Consider the following 13,865-nt stretch of genomic DNA (forward strand, 5'->3'; position numbering starts at 1 on the left):
GCGTCTCTGGAATGTAATGACAGGGAGGGAACTAATGACAAGTAGCGTACAGCAAAGCAATGCTGTCGAAATCACATGATCCGCTTTTCAGCGTGCATGCAGTTGGTATTAAAATGTTTCCAGCATCACAAACTGTCAACTGCGTACATTGTGACAATATTTCCAGAAAATACACATGTCCCTCGGCTCTTTTGTAACTAGCTAGCGATATATTTTATGACATCGTGGCTCAGTCACGTTTCCGCAGAACTTAGCATTTAGTAGTAACTAGCTGTACCCTTGCAACTGTTATTGTTGCTTGGATCCAAAAGTGACAGGCAGAAAGAACGAAAGTGCGAGGGGGACTGCGAACTAGCTGGGTTAGCTAGCTACTAGTAGGGCTGAAGCCAAGCGAGGCCTGACTGAGCGAGAGGATCGTGTTCTCTTCCGACAGAAACACGGCGAAATCATGGCCAACATCGCGGTTCAAAGGATAAAACGGGAATTTAAAGAGGTTCTCAAAAGCGAGGAGGTGGGCTTATTTTTTTCAATCGACCGTGAACGATACGCTAAATAGCTAGCTAGCAAGCTAACGCTAGCTGAGTTGGTGTCTAACACGATTGCCTGTTGTTGAAAATGAGTGTTTTATTAGCTAGCTACTGAGGTTACTTAGCCAGATGTTAACAAAGGTGAAGGACAAGGCGCTAACTACTCTGTTTTCAAACGAAGGCCAAGGAAGGAACGCGTGACTGGATTTTTCGCAACGTTGCTTAACGTTATGCTGCTAATTTAACTAGCCTACAGGATATTCCCTGCCTTGATGTTAGCGTTTCCAGCTAAGGTTGCTAGCTAAGCATTGAAAGAAGTCACGGTGGTTTAATATGAGGCTTAATTAACCTTTCTAACGTCAGACTAGGGGTGGTAGTTAACTAGTCAACTAAGAAGTATGATATTTGCCACCCACAGTTAACGCTGTGTTTTTACTACCAGGGTGTCAACTTCTGCCGCATTGACAGATTTGGGTTCGAAAGCTAGGGTGACATTTTCTACCTACTTGTCCTGTTGCAGGTGATTATGACATGCTTCATGCATTGAAAGTTAAAGGTATTGCGCAACATAAGTGTCATGTCATGGTAGTATTTTAATAGTGAATGGAGTTAACGTTCGCCAACTAGTGTAGCATATCCCGTAAGAATGTGTAGCACAACTTGGACATGACAAACTTCTCATACTGTTGCTTCTTATCAAATTATATCAAATATTCAAGTGGAAGGAGACAGGTCATGTGAACGTATTAGCTGTCACTGATCGTTCTGTGAGTATGTCTGTTGAGAGGAAGTTGGGTAGAGATGAGGTACCCTCTTATGGCTACCCCTCCTTTCCTTACACCCCAGCACATGCTCTGTGACAGAACCAACTGATAACCTCTGCTTCTCTCCTTCTCTGACAGACGAGTAAAAACCAGATAAAGGTGGACCTAGTGGATGAGAACTTCACAGAGCTGAAGGGGGAGATCGCAGGGCCACCTGACACGCCGTATGAAGGTGAGAGGCCGGGGTTTGCTGACTTGGGACTGTGGACACACCTAACTGGTTTACCTGGGACAGACTTACCTGTGTTTAGTTGAGGGCTGAGGCAGACTTACTTAGCTTACCTGGGTCAAACTCTAGTCTGTCTAATGCGCCACAATAGGATTCAAAGCAGTTTTACAATAGGATTCAAAGCAGTTTTCCATCAAGGGAGCTAGGCTTGTGTCATGCGAAAGGTTACAGAAGATTTGAGCAGTCGCTTGATCCCATATTTTAGTCAGTACTTGTGCATATGTTGGTGTTCTTGCTGTCATAACTATTTGCTTTCTGTATTTTTCAGGTGGCAGATATCAACTAGAAATTAAAATTCCAGAAACATATCCCTTCAATCCACCAAAGGTATGTATAAAAAAATAACATTCTAATGTTTATTGTTCAGTTGTGAATGTTGTCAACATTGACCTGTGCCAGGGTGAAGTTGCTAATTCACTTGCTTGTTTATGTGCTTCCCAGGTGCGATTTATCACAAAGATCTGGCATCCCAACATCAGCTCAGTCACAGGTGCTATATGTCTGGACATCCTCAAAGACCAGTGGTAAGTCACTCTGTTCCAATACTCTTTAAAGTTATTTGTTTGTTTGTTCATTGTCATGTCTTGGTTACGGATGATCCCAGTTCTTAGTACTCTAATACCATCTCCTCTGTGTGTCTGACAGGGCGGCAGCTATGACGCTGAGGACAGTGCTGTTGTCACTACAGGCCTTACTGGCAGCTGCAGAACCAGATGACCCACAGGATGCTGTGGTGGCCAATCAGGTGAGAGGAACACTGGGTGTCTATGTCTGTGTGTGAGAGAGGGAGAGTATGCATAATAAGTATGCCTCTGTTTGTAGATTTTGCCATTTGTTCGTTGAGTAAATGTGATTTACTAAATTGTCACCTAGTGAGGTTTCTATGCTGCTGTCTTGCTGCCTGCTCGCTATTGTGATGTGTTCTTTATTTCTTTCTCTCTTTTTTGCTCTCTCCCCCCCAGTATAAGCAGAATCCAGAGATGTTCAAACAGACGGCCAGACTCTGGTCTCATGTGTACGCCGGCGCCCCCTCCTCCAGCCCAGAGTACACACGCAAAATAGACAAACTCTGTGCCATGGGCTTTGACAAAGTGAGTGACCAACCCCTTATTACTGTCTCATACCTTCATAAGTCATTTACGCTTTATGGTATTACAAGACCACTGTTGATAGGTGGTGTTCTTTGATCTCATTTTAATATGGTTCACCAATGGATCTGTTTTGTGTTTTGAATACTGTAGCACAGTTATGACAGTGTTCTAAACTTCTTACACTACTGTTTGTCCCGTCTCCACAGAATGCAGTAATAGTGGCGTTGTCGTCGAAATCCTGGGATGTGGAGACAGCAACAGAGCTACTGCTCAGTAACTGAGTCTCAACGCCCCCATCTGACCCCTCTCCTTCAGTCTCCCTCCATCTGAAGCCCTCTTCTCGGCTGTCCCTCTGACCCCTCACCCCTCTTATCTACCTGTTGGATACCCCCTCTCAACCTCCTGGCATTTCTCCCATTGTCATCATCTCTGTACCACTCTCCATCTTCACGTTGGCACTGTTCCCTGCCATCATTTCACATATCTCAATCAAATGACTCCTTCCCTTAGGCCATGTGCCATTCCTCTCCCTCTCTACTCATGCTATTCATGTCCATTACCATCCCAACTCCTTCAGACTCGCTGGCTTTGTCTAAACACTCCACTGGCGTCCTATGATGTATACAATCCTTTCACATCAGTTATGACCTTGAAAGTAAGGAAGTGTTGTAAGATTGTTAGAACAGAGAAATCTCCACCATTTTGGCACTTACCACATCACTAGTGTTTCCTAGCACTTGCAGTAGCCACATGATGTATCAACTGTCTTAGTCTTACCATCCTAAACTCTCCACCCCATCAGCAGGGAGCCCCACCCCTCTCAACCCTGTCATGACTATCATCATCACTCTTTCTTCTTCCCCCATTTTTTATCTGGTTCTGGCCTCCTACAAGAAGATGATTAGATTCCCGTTTTTAAAAAGAGAGAAAGAAAACAGAAACGCTCAGCGCACTGTTCACCGATAACGCTACTCAAGCAAATTTAAGACTGGGAGTTAAAAAAAATAAAGTGGTTTGAAAGATATCGCATCCACTGAACTATGCCAACAGAGGTAAAAAAAAAAAAGTCAAAAGAATTCATCTGTAAATAAAGCTATTAAAGTCTGTGTAAATTAATCCAAAATGGGTGGTGTTTTATTTGCTCTTTAGAAATTCATTATATTGCCGAATTACTTTGAGTATTGTGTGTTTGCATTTGTGTGTGCGATTAGTAGTCTTCCCTCCCTGTATGTGTACAAAGATCTAGGGTGAGAAGCTAAATTTATAATACTGGAAGAAACAAAGTCCAGTGGGAATTATATACTTGAGGAAAATAGAACAAGCATATGCAGTACAATATAGAATTGTGTGTGTGTAACCATGCTGCATACATATGCATATTTATTTAAATAAGTGAATTTGTATGCACTGCACTATCAGTGGCACGAAAGGACTTACTAAGTGGGTTGATTCTGTCTAGACATGATTAAAACCCCACATGCTAGTGGATCGGAGCATGAACTAGATTAACACATTGTACAATGGGCTATCAGTTCTTGTTTGAGAAAAGCCACAGAGCATATTGTTTGTGTAGTCAGGCGAGAGTTATTAGGCTGAACACAACCAGATGGCAGGGTAGGTAGCGTGTTGTGTCTGAGCCAGCCTTGCCAACAAGTCCATCTTTTAACACAGGAGTGAACCTGGCAGTGCTCTCCGATACCCATATTGCAGCATGCCTGCACTGGGAAGAATGCCCTTACACACAAGCTTGTATCAGTCTGTGTGTAAATAGGCCTACTGTGTGTGGGGGCTGGAGTTAGGCCTTAGTGTTCCTATTGCGACCCATGCAGACTCCCCTGCTGCACAGCGACACCTGCTATCGAGATACAGACAAAGCCAACCTCAGGTTTCCCAAGTGACAAAAGCTTGTTTTGTATCTCTCTTTGTTACCTTGATGAATATCTCTCCCCCGACACGCCACCAAAGTCTTCTGCCAGAGCTGAGAAAAGCTGTGGGTTTTAGTGTAGGTCCAATGATACTTAGTAAAGTGAGATGTGATCTGAGTAAGTGTCAGGGTGGTAACAGCTTAGGTCCCAGGTTTAGGTTTTGTGAAGAAGACAACCTAATGTTTTGGACTTGAATACCCTCATAGGAACACGTCTACTGGTTAAACCACCCAGATATAATCCTGCACCATCTATTCCCTCAATGCCCTATTACCCAGGTCTCCTAAGGGCCCTCCAAGGCAACCAAAACCCGCATCCAGTCTTTGTATTTGATTGGAAATTGTAGGCCTAACCATTTGATTACCCTGGTATCCATGATGATTAAATCACACAAACCATTCCTATGCCCTATCCAAACCTAATATCCAAGCCCATTGATCAACAAATTGTTAGGCCTAGGCCTATTACATTGAACCTTCTGCCTCAACCAGTGTCTGCCTCGCGAGCACACCAGCCAATAGTTTGTATTACAGCTGAATACATCCTGTGTGTTGTGCCTATGGTCCGGGGGCATCTGGTTTCCCCCGTCTCCCCGCCTTCTACGTGATAGCCGGGGTCCTATTCTGTGTCTGAGCGGGCATGCAACCTCCGGTGCCCTAAAGCATGAGGAGGGCTGTTATAAGCAATTGAGTTCAATTGGGGTTGAATGGACGTCATAGAAACCTGGATGGATTTAAACAAAGGAGCGGGTGTGTGTTGATCCAACTTCCTCCTGGTTCGGAAGATGTTTCCAATTGTGTGCTTTGCGATGTTTTTGATCGATGGTAAGTCAGTGACATTAGCTGTACTTAGGACATGTTTGGGAAATCCTACAATGGAGTTAAGCCCATGGAAATGTAAACATATGTCTGTCTTATTTAAAATCATATTAACAGTCTATTATTTCTGACCTAGATTGACATTGTTGCTTTTATATTTAAAACGTCCCAGTGAGCTAATTTTACGCATTGGATTACGCGGGATGCGCCTTGCACTTCGACCAAGGCTTCACATCTCTCCACACCCCAGACAACTCTCTAGACAGGACCCTTCCTCAATGTGGGCTATTAGGTCCATTGAGGGGGTAACAATGGAGGGAGGCTTGAACCAGCATTCCATGAGGCTAATACCATACCACCCGTGCCATAAATTATTAGACCCCTAGGCAGCGGTAGTAGCCTACAGTCGTGGCCAAAAGTTTTGAGAATGACACAAATATTAATTTTCACAAAGTCTGCTGCCCCAGTTAGTATGATGGCAATTTGCATATACTCCAGAATGTTATGAAGAGTGATCAGATGAATTGCAATTAATTGCAAAGATCCTCTTTGCCATGCAAAGGAACTGAATCCCCCAAAAACATTTCCACTGCATTTCAGCCCTGCCACAAAAGGACCATCTGACATCATGTCAGTGATTTTCTTGTTAACACAGGTGTGAGTGTTGACGAGGACAAGGCTGGAGATCACTCTGTCATGCTGATTGAGTTCGAATAACAGACTGGAAGCTTCAAAAGGAGGGTGGTGCTTGGAATCATTGTTCTTCCTCTGTCATCCATGGTTACACGTGCCGTCATCCATGGTTACACGTGCCGTCATCATTGCGCTTCACAGGCAAGGATATTGCTGCCAGTAAGATTGCACCTATATCAACCATTTATTGGATCATCAAGAACTTCAAGGAAAGCGGTTCAATTGTTGTGAAGAAGGCTTCAGGGCGCCCAAGAAAGTCCAGCAAGCGCCAGGACCGTCTCCTAAAGTTCATTCAGCTGTGGGATCGGGGCACCACCAGTACAGAGCTTGCTCAGGAATGGCAGCAGGCAGGTGTGAGTGCATCTGCACGCACAGTGAGGCGAAGACTTTTGGAGGATGGCCTGGTGTCAAGAAGGGCAGCAAAGAAGCCACTTCTCTCCAGGAAAAACATCAGGTACAGACTGATATTCTGCAAAAGGTACAGGGATTGGACTGCTGAGGACTGGAGTAAAGTCATTTTCTCTGATGAATCCCCTTTCCGATTGTTTGGGGCATCCGGAAAAAAGCTTGTCCGGAGAAGACAAGGTGAGCCCTACCATCAGTCCTGTGTCACGCCAACAGTAAAGCATCCTGAGTCCATTCATGTGTGGGGTTGCTTCTCAGCCAAGGGAGTAGGCTCACTCACAATTTTGCCTAAGAACACAGCCATTAATAAAGAATGGTACCAACACATCCTCCGAGAGCAACTTCTCACAACCATCCAGGAACAGTTTGGTGACGAACAATGCCTTTTCCAGTATGATGGAGCACCTTGCCATAAGGCAAAAGCGATAACTAAGTGGATCGGGGAACAAAACATTGATCTTTTGGGTCCATGGCCAGGAAACTTCCCAGACCTTAATCCCATTGAGAACTTGTGGTCAATAGTCAAGAGGCGGGTGGACAAACAAAAACCCACAAATTCTGACAAACTTCAAGCATTGATTATGCAAGAATGGGCTGCCATCAGTCAGGATGTGGCCCAGAAGTTAATTGACAGCATGCCAGGGCGGATTGCAGAGATCTTGAAAAAGAAAGGTGAACACTGCAAATATTGACGCTTTGCATCAACTTCATATAACTGTCAATAAAAGCCTTTGACACTTATGAAATGCTTGTAATTATACTTCAGTATTCCATAGTAACATCTGACAAAAATATCTAAAGACACTGAGGCAGCAGACTGTGAAAATTAATATTTGTGTCATTCTCAAAACTTTTCGCCACGACTGTACATACATACATACATACATACATACATACATACATACATACATGGAAGCTACAACAAATTGGCCTACCTTCTGTATTCTTTCACAAATAAGACTGACTTCTATTCTCCTATTGTAGTGGCCCACTCGGCTCAGGGCCAGTACGCACAGCAGCTGCTCACTGACCTGATGGAGAACTACTCGAAAGCCCTGTGGCCAGTTGAGGACACAGACAAAGCCCTGAACGTCACCCTGCAGATCACTCTCTCCCAGATCAAAGGCATGGTGAGTCTCAGAGATGACTGACGAGGTCTCAGCGACGAGTAGAGGACCACTGGTCATCTATGACCGGCTTCTCTCACAATGAGGCTTTGACAAAATGTATATCCCCTGATCAAATACTGTGTGTACGTATACAGAGGATAACTTGTCTGAGAGATATCGAAGCGAGAGATCATGTACTTTAGATCAGAGGATGTAAAACAGTGTGACAGGAACCAGGCAGCAGCCAGCGCTGTTCTGCTCATTGCTAAGACACGTATAGTCAGTCAACTCTGTGACTCACCTGTTCTTTTACCTATGTATGCAAGGCACAAGTACTGTACCTTGAACATGTTGTATTAGTTACCCAATTGGTTCCTCTGTTGATGTGTATGAGAGACGTCAGACGTACTGTACAGGCCTACAGTTATCAGCCATATACTCTTTCAGTTCAGTGGAGTGTCAACCTCCCATTTGTGTGTGTGTGTGTGTGTGTGTGTTACTAAGTGTACCTTGTCTAGTGCTCTCTAAAGAGAGAGCTGTCCTACTGCCAACTCACTCCCTGTCTCTGGAATGATGTCACTTTCAAATGCAGACAGACTAATGACGTGTGTGTGTGTTTTGAGTGTCCCATTACTCCTGGGTTCCATGCTTTGGTCAAGCAATGCGTCAGGTTCTGGCAGTGACAACCCCTCAACCCCCCCATCTAAACTCCTCATCCACCTGATATTGACAGATAGCTGGGTCTGAATTTCACTGTCTGACAGCTAGTCTGAGACTTTAGTGGGTTAATGAGAGAGAGAGACAATGACAAGAAGAATAAGACTGTTCGCTAGTATATTGCCCTTATCTGTGTGTGTCCACATGTCTTGTGTGTGTGTGACTGCTGTGTGCATGTGTCTGCGGCATGTGGGCACCTGCATCTGTGTGTGTGTGTGTGTTTATACAGTATCTGTGTCTGTGTGTGTGTGTTTATATCTGTGTCTATGTGTGCAGGACGAGGGGAACCAGGTATTGACGAGGGGAACCAGGTATTGACCTGTGGATCCGTCAGATGTGGCACGATGCCTACCTGAGGTGGAACAAGGAGGACTATGATGGCCTGGAGGTCATCCGGATCCCCAGCAGTCTGGTGTGGAGGACTGACCTCGTCCTCTGTAACAAGTACGCCCGTACGTCACACAGATATACTGTACAGTACAGCCTCTAAACCATAATAATTTCTACTATCTAGAAACAACCTCCCTTATTGACAATAACTGTTAGTCCATGAATTGTAATTTGAATTTGAGCTTCTTTGTGGTGGTGGTCTCCTGCTTCCCCTTCCACAGCCAGGAGTGCAACCTTACATTTGGCTCCTGGACATACAACGGCAACCAGGTGTACAGGATGGGCACCCACACCACACACACATCACACACACCACACACACACCACACACACCACACACACACATACTTTGTTATTTAGACTTATACTGTCTCCTGTGTCAGTATAAAAGTTAAATGGTGACAACTTGGTGAGCCTGAAAGACAGACAGACAGGCAGACACACTGTCCTACTGCTTCAGACTGCCCTACCACAGACAGGCAGACACACTGTCCTACTGCTTCAGACTGCCCTACCACAGACAGGTAGACACACTGTCCTACTGCTTCAGACTGCCCTACCACAGACAGGCAGACACACTGTCCTACTGCTTCAGACTGCCCTACCACAGACAGGTAGACACACTGTCCTACTGCTTCAGACTGCCCTACCACAGACACGCAGACACCCTGTCCTACTGCTTCAGACTGCCGTACCACAGACAGGCAGACGCACCCTGTCCTACTGCTTCAGACTGCCCTACCACAGACAGGCAGACACCCTGTCCTACTGCTTCAGACTGCCCTACCACAGACACACTGTCCTACTGCTTCAGACTGCCCTACCACAGACAGGCAGACACACCCTGTCCTACCGCTTCAGACTGCTCTACCACAGACAGGCAGACACAGAGTCCTACTGCTTCAGACTGCCTTACAACAGACAGGCAGACACACTGTCTTACTGCTTCAGACTGCCCTACCACAGACAGGCAGACGCACCCTGTCCTACTGCTTCAGACTGCCTTGCCACAGACAGGCAGACACACCCTGTCCTACTGCTTCAGACTGCCCTACCACAGACACACTGTCCTACTGCTTCAGACTGCCCTACCACAGACAGGCAGACACACCCTGCCCTACTGCTTCAGACTGCCCTACCACAGACAGGCAGACACACTGTCCTACTGCTTCAGAATGCCCTACCACAGACAGGCAGACACACCCTGTCCTACTGCTTCAGACTGCCCTACCACAGACAGGCAGACACACTGTCCTACTGCTTCACACTGCCCTACCACAGACACGCAGACACCCTGTCCTACTGCTTCAGACTGCCCTACCACAGACAGGCAGACACACCCTGTCCTACTGCTTCAGACTGCCCTACCACAGACAGGCAGACACACCCTGTCCTACTGCTTCAGACTGCCCTACCACAGACAGGCAGACACACTGTCCTACTGCTTCAGACTGCCCTACCACAGACAGGCAGACACACTGTCCTACTGCTTCACACTGCCCTACCACAGACACGCAGACACCCTGTCCTACTGCTTCAGACTGCACTACCACAGACAGGCAGACACACCCTGTCCTACTGCTTCAGACTGCCCTACCACAGACAGGCAGACACACTGTCCTACTGCTTCAGACTGCCCCACCACAGACAGGCAGACACCCTGTCCTACTGCTTCAGACTGCCCTACCACAGACAGGCAGACACACCCTGTCCTACTGCTTCAGGCTGCCCTACCACAGACACCCTGTCCTATTGCTTCAAAATGCCCTACCACAGACAGGCAGACACCCTGTCCTACTGCTTCAGACTGCCCTACCACAGACAGGCAGACACACTGTCCTACTGCTTCAGACTGCCCTACCACAGACACGCAGACACACTGTCCTACTGCTTCAGACTGCCCTACCACAGACAGGCAGACGCACCCTGTCCTACTGCTTCAGACTGCCCTACCACAGACAGGCAGACGCACCCTGTCCTACTGCTTCAGACTGCCCTACCACAGACAAGCAGACGCACCCTGTCCTACTGCTTCAGACTGCCCTACCACAGACACACACAGTCCTGTGTGTGGTGATGTCATTCTGCCATTAGCAATGCAGACAAAGTCATTGTGTATGTGTGTGTGTGCGCATTATAATGCTCTACTGAAACACCACTGTTACACTCCTATTATATTTCACCCTCTATTCTGATGTCTCTTCCCAGGTTGACATGGCCATGGGCATGGACAGTGAGGACCTGCCGGACTTCGTGGAGAACGTGAAGTGGGAATGCCATGGCATGCCGGCCACCAAAAACGTCATCATGTACGGCTGTTGCTCCGATCCCTACCCTGAGATCACCTACACCGTCCTGCTCCAACGCCGCTCTTCCTTCTACATCTTTAACCTTCTGCCCCGCTTCCTCATCTCCTTCCTGGCCCCGCTGGGCTTCTACCTGCCAGCTGACTCTGGGGAGAAGGTGTCCCTGGGGGTCACCGTGCTGCTGGCCTTGACCGTGTTCCAGCTCATGGTGTGCCCGAGAGAATGCCGTCTTCTGAGTATGTACCCCTTATTGGCGAATGCAGACACACACACAGAATCCATGTATTCACATGAAGTAAGTTGTTTTCCTCTCTTCTGTCTGTCACACAGGAAAGTAGTACGTCGCTACCATGACAATGATCACAGCCTCCACAGATCTCATCGTCTTCATCATGAACATCCATTTATGTTGTGCCGAAGCCAAACCCGTCCCCCATTGGTTCAAAGTCCTCATCATCAACTACATGCCCAAGATCATCTTGGTCTATGAGGTGAGAGAGAACTGTGTCCCTGCCACCTCTTCCCCCTCCTCTTCCTCCTCACACTATGGACAGGACGACATCCACCATCCCATCTTCAGCCCCACCACCAGGCCAATGGGAAACGGGGAGGCCACAGTGGGCGAGACAACCAGTACCGCCACAAACACTCCGGATCCCAAACCCCTGGACCTCAACGTCACCCCAAGCCTCGACCCCCAACACCACATTACCAGAGATTAGAAGACCCCAGCTCCAAGTACGAAGGTTTTGAGTCCAACGGGAACCTCTCCCTGGGGGATTGCTGTAAGGAGGCGCCTCCATGCTGTCCAGATGTTGAAAAGGCAGCCGTGGTCGCTGCTGTGGTGGCCTCAGTAACCTTTGACCCCTGTGTGTTCTGTAGTCATGGCAGCAGCTTACCCGGGGTGGACTCCAAGCTGGTGCGGAACGTGGAGTACATCGCCATCTGCTTCCGGTAGCAGAGGGCCACTTGCGCCACCAGGCAGAGTGGAAGAAGGTTGCCAGGGTGATGGATAGGTTATTTTATGTGGATCTTCTTCATCATGGTGTTCCTCATGAGCATTCTGATTGTCGGCAAGGCGCCATGACAACAATGGAAGAAAGACTATTGGACTGTTATGACATTACTGAAGTCAGATCATTTCACTCTTTCTTGTCATCTCCTTACAGACAGACAAATACATTTTAAATTAAAAACATAAAATGTATTAAATTGCTTCAAATGTAACTGCAAGTGTAAAATGTGTGCAAATGAACAGTACACTCACCAATCACCAATCACACCAATCACTGTTGTCTCTGTTGTCTCCTTCCTATCCTCATCTCTCCACTAAATAGAACCAGAAGAACCATGATGTGTTATTCACCAGTCTGAAATCAGACTCCAGGGGTTTCAGAGACAAAGGCCTGGAATCATTTTTCTGTTCAAAATCATTTAGTGAACAGTTAATGACTGCTTTGTTTGCAAACAGGCGCTGTGTAGATGTAAGATAATATGGACCATAAATTATGCAACACAATGAGTTTACCCCCTCCAGTCACCCATACCATGAACTTGGTAATGTTCAGGTGTGCGTGGCAGGTAGTGATTGTAGTAGTGTCGTGTACGCCTGACACTACTACTCACCTCATGGAAGTAGTCAACCACTCAAAGGACAAAGTATATGACCAGAGAGCCCCCTGTATACCTCAGTTAAAAAACAGTTGATCCCCATTTGTCCCTATGGATCCTTGTTGAGGTACATTTTTATTACAGAATTGTCACTACTACCCTGTATATCCAGCGGAGGGCAGACATCTCTCAACAATTCTCCACCTGAACCGGGCACAGATGGATGCCACAGACCCATGACACTCACTCAATTAGGGGACAAATCAGATGTCTTTACAACAATCACTTTACATACGGTTTACACACACACAAAAAAAAATGTTGATAGTCAGATAAAAGGATATATGACCATTCTATAATCAATACAGCAGGGAGGATCTTAGGATGCAGCAGCCCAATTCTGATATTGTTTCCACTAATTGGTCTTTTGACTAGTCACATCAGATCTTTTCACACCAGCTATTTTTCAGAGCTGATCTGATTGGTCAAAAGACCAATTAGTGGAAAAAAAGATCAGAATTGGGCTGTCTGTGTAAACGCAGCCATGGTTACTTGTTTCATAACCAACCAGTGTTGACGAGATGAGGCGTTTAGGTAACAATTAGTACATTGTCTTTACTGATCCATAACTGGTGAAACTCCTCTGACATGTTAATGCCAGTCTATTCCTCCTCAGGAAGAAGTTCAGCCTGAGCAGTCATCATCCTCTTCAGGGAAGTGAATGTCATGCTGAGGTATGATGTGTCTGGGAGTGAAATCTCTCACATTTGCACACTGGGGAAGCCTGTCTCTGGTCTTATTAGTGCACGGTGAGCCACCTGCGGGGGCTCGATGCACGCTATAATCACCCCAGGAGCCAGGGAGTAGTGGGAAACATGTAATTTGCACAGACAAGGGGTGAGACTGCTGTGGAAAATTGCCATGGTCTTTTTAATTCACGGGAGGGCGGCTGGGGGAGTCTATCATCACCTGTCTGCAGGAGGGGAGGATTGTTATGATATGGACAGAGAAATGGCTCCAAGATGACTTTATACAGTGAAGACAGTGATACAGAGATTTTCAAATGCAAGTTGACTTCGTGAAGGTTAAAGAGGAGACTCGAAGATCCGGTCGAAGTAACAGTTTTAATACAGCTCTTCTAGGGTACAAGCAGTCACATCATAATGCTAAAAAAGTACAATAGTGATGTTTCTTCAGTCTCCATGTTATATACACTCCAT

General features: G+C 46.4%; 1 protein-coding gene and 1 pseudogene across 2 annotated transcripts; both read left to right on the forward strand.

The window, feature by feature from the left end:
• On the forward strand, positions 1 to 3,787 carry LOC139581356 (ubiquitin-conjugating enzyme E2 K). Of its 2 annotated transcripts, none has more exons than XM_071411012.1 (7): positions 1 to 511; positions 1,430 to 1,523; positions 1,849 to 1,907; positions 2,022 to 2,104; positions 2,226 to 2,325; positions 2,543 to 2,671; positions 2,878 to 3,787. In XM_071411012.1, exons 1-7 carry the CDS (start codon positions 449 to 451, stop codon positions 2,950 to 2,952), a joined length of 603 nt encoding a protein of 200 aa, XP_071267113.1. In that variant the 5' UTR covers positions 1 to 448; the 3' UTR covers positions 2,953 to 3,787. The 2 variants fall into 2 exon arrangements, with proteins under 2 accessions (XP_071267113.1, XP_071267114.1); XM_071411013.1 differs by lacking the exon at positions 1 to 511 and adding an exon at positions 970 to 1,047.
• Positions 3,788 to 5,377: 1,590 nt separating this feature from the next.
• Positions 5,378 to 12,121, forward strand: LOC139580232 (neuronal acetylcholine receptor subunit alpha-9-II-like; annotated as a pseudogene).
• The last annotated feature ends 1,744 nt before the right edge of the window (positions 12,122 to 13,865 follow it).

Source organism: Salvelinus alpinus, chromosome 7, assembly GCF_045679555.1.
Source record: "Salvelinus alpinus chromosome 7, SLU_Salpinus.1, whole genome shotgun sequence".
NCBI lineage: Eukaryota > Metazoa > Chordata > Actinopteri > Salmoniformes > Salmonidae > Salvelinus > Salvelinus alpinus.

Bases quoted from the DNA above. Each gene is read 5' to 3' on its own strand.
- LOC139581356 (XM_071411012.1), top strand. From the start codon at position 449: ATGGCCAACATCGCGGTTCAAAGGATAAAACGGGAATTTAAAGAGGTT. The intron at 1,908-2,021 runs GTATGTATAAAA...TGTGCTTCCCAG, and splicing joins ATCCCTTCAATCCACCAAAG to GTGCGATTTATCACAAAGAT. The intron at 2,672-2,877 runs GTGAGTGACCAA...CCGTCTCCACAG, and splicing joins GTGCCATGGGCTTTGACAAA to AATGCAGTAATAGTGGCGTT.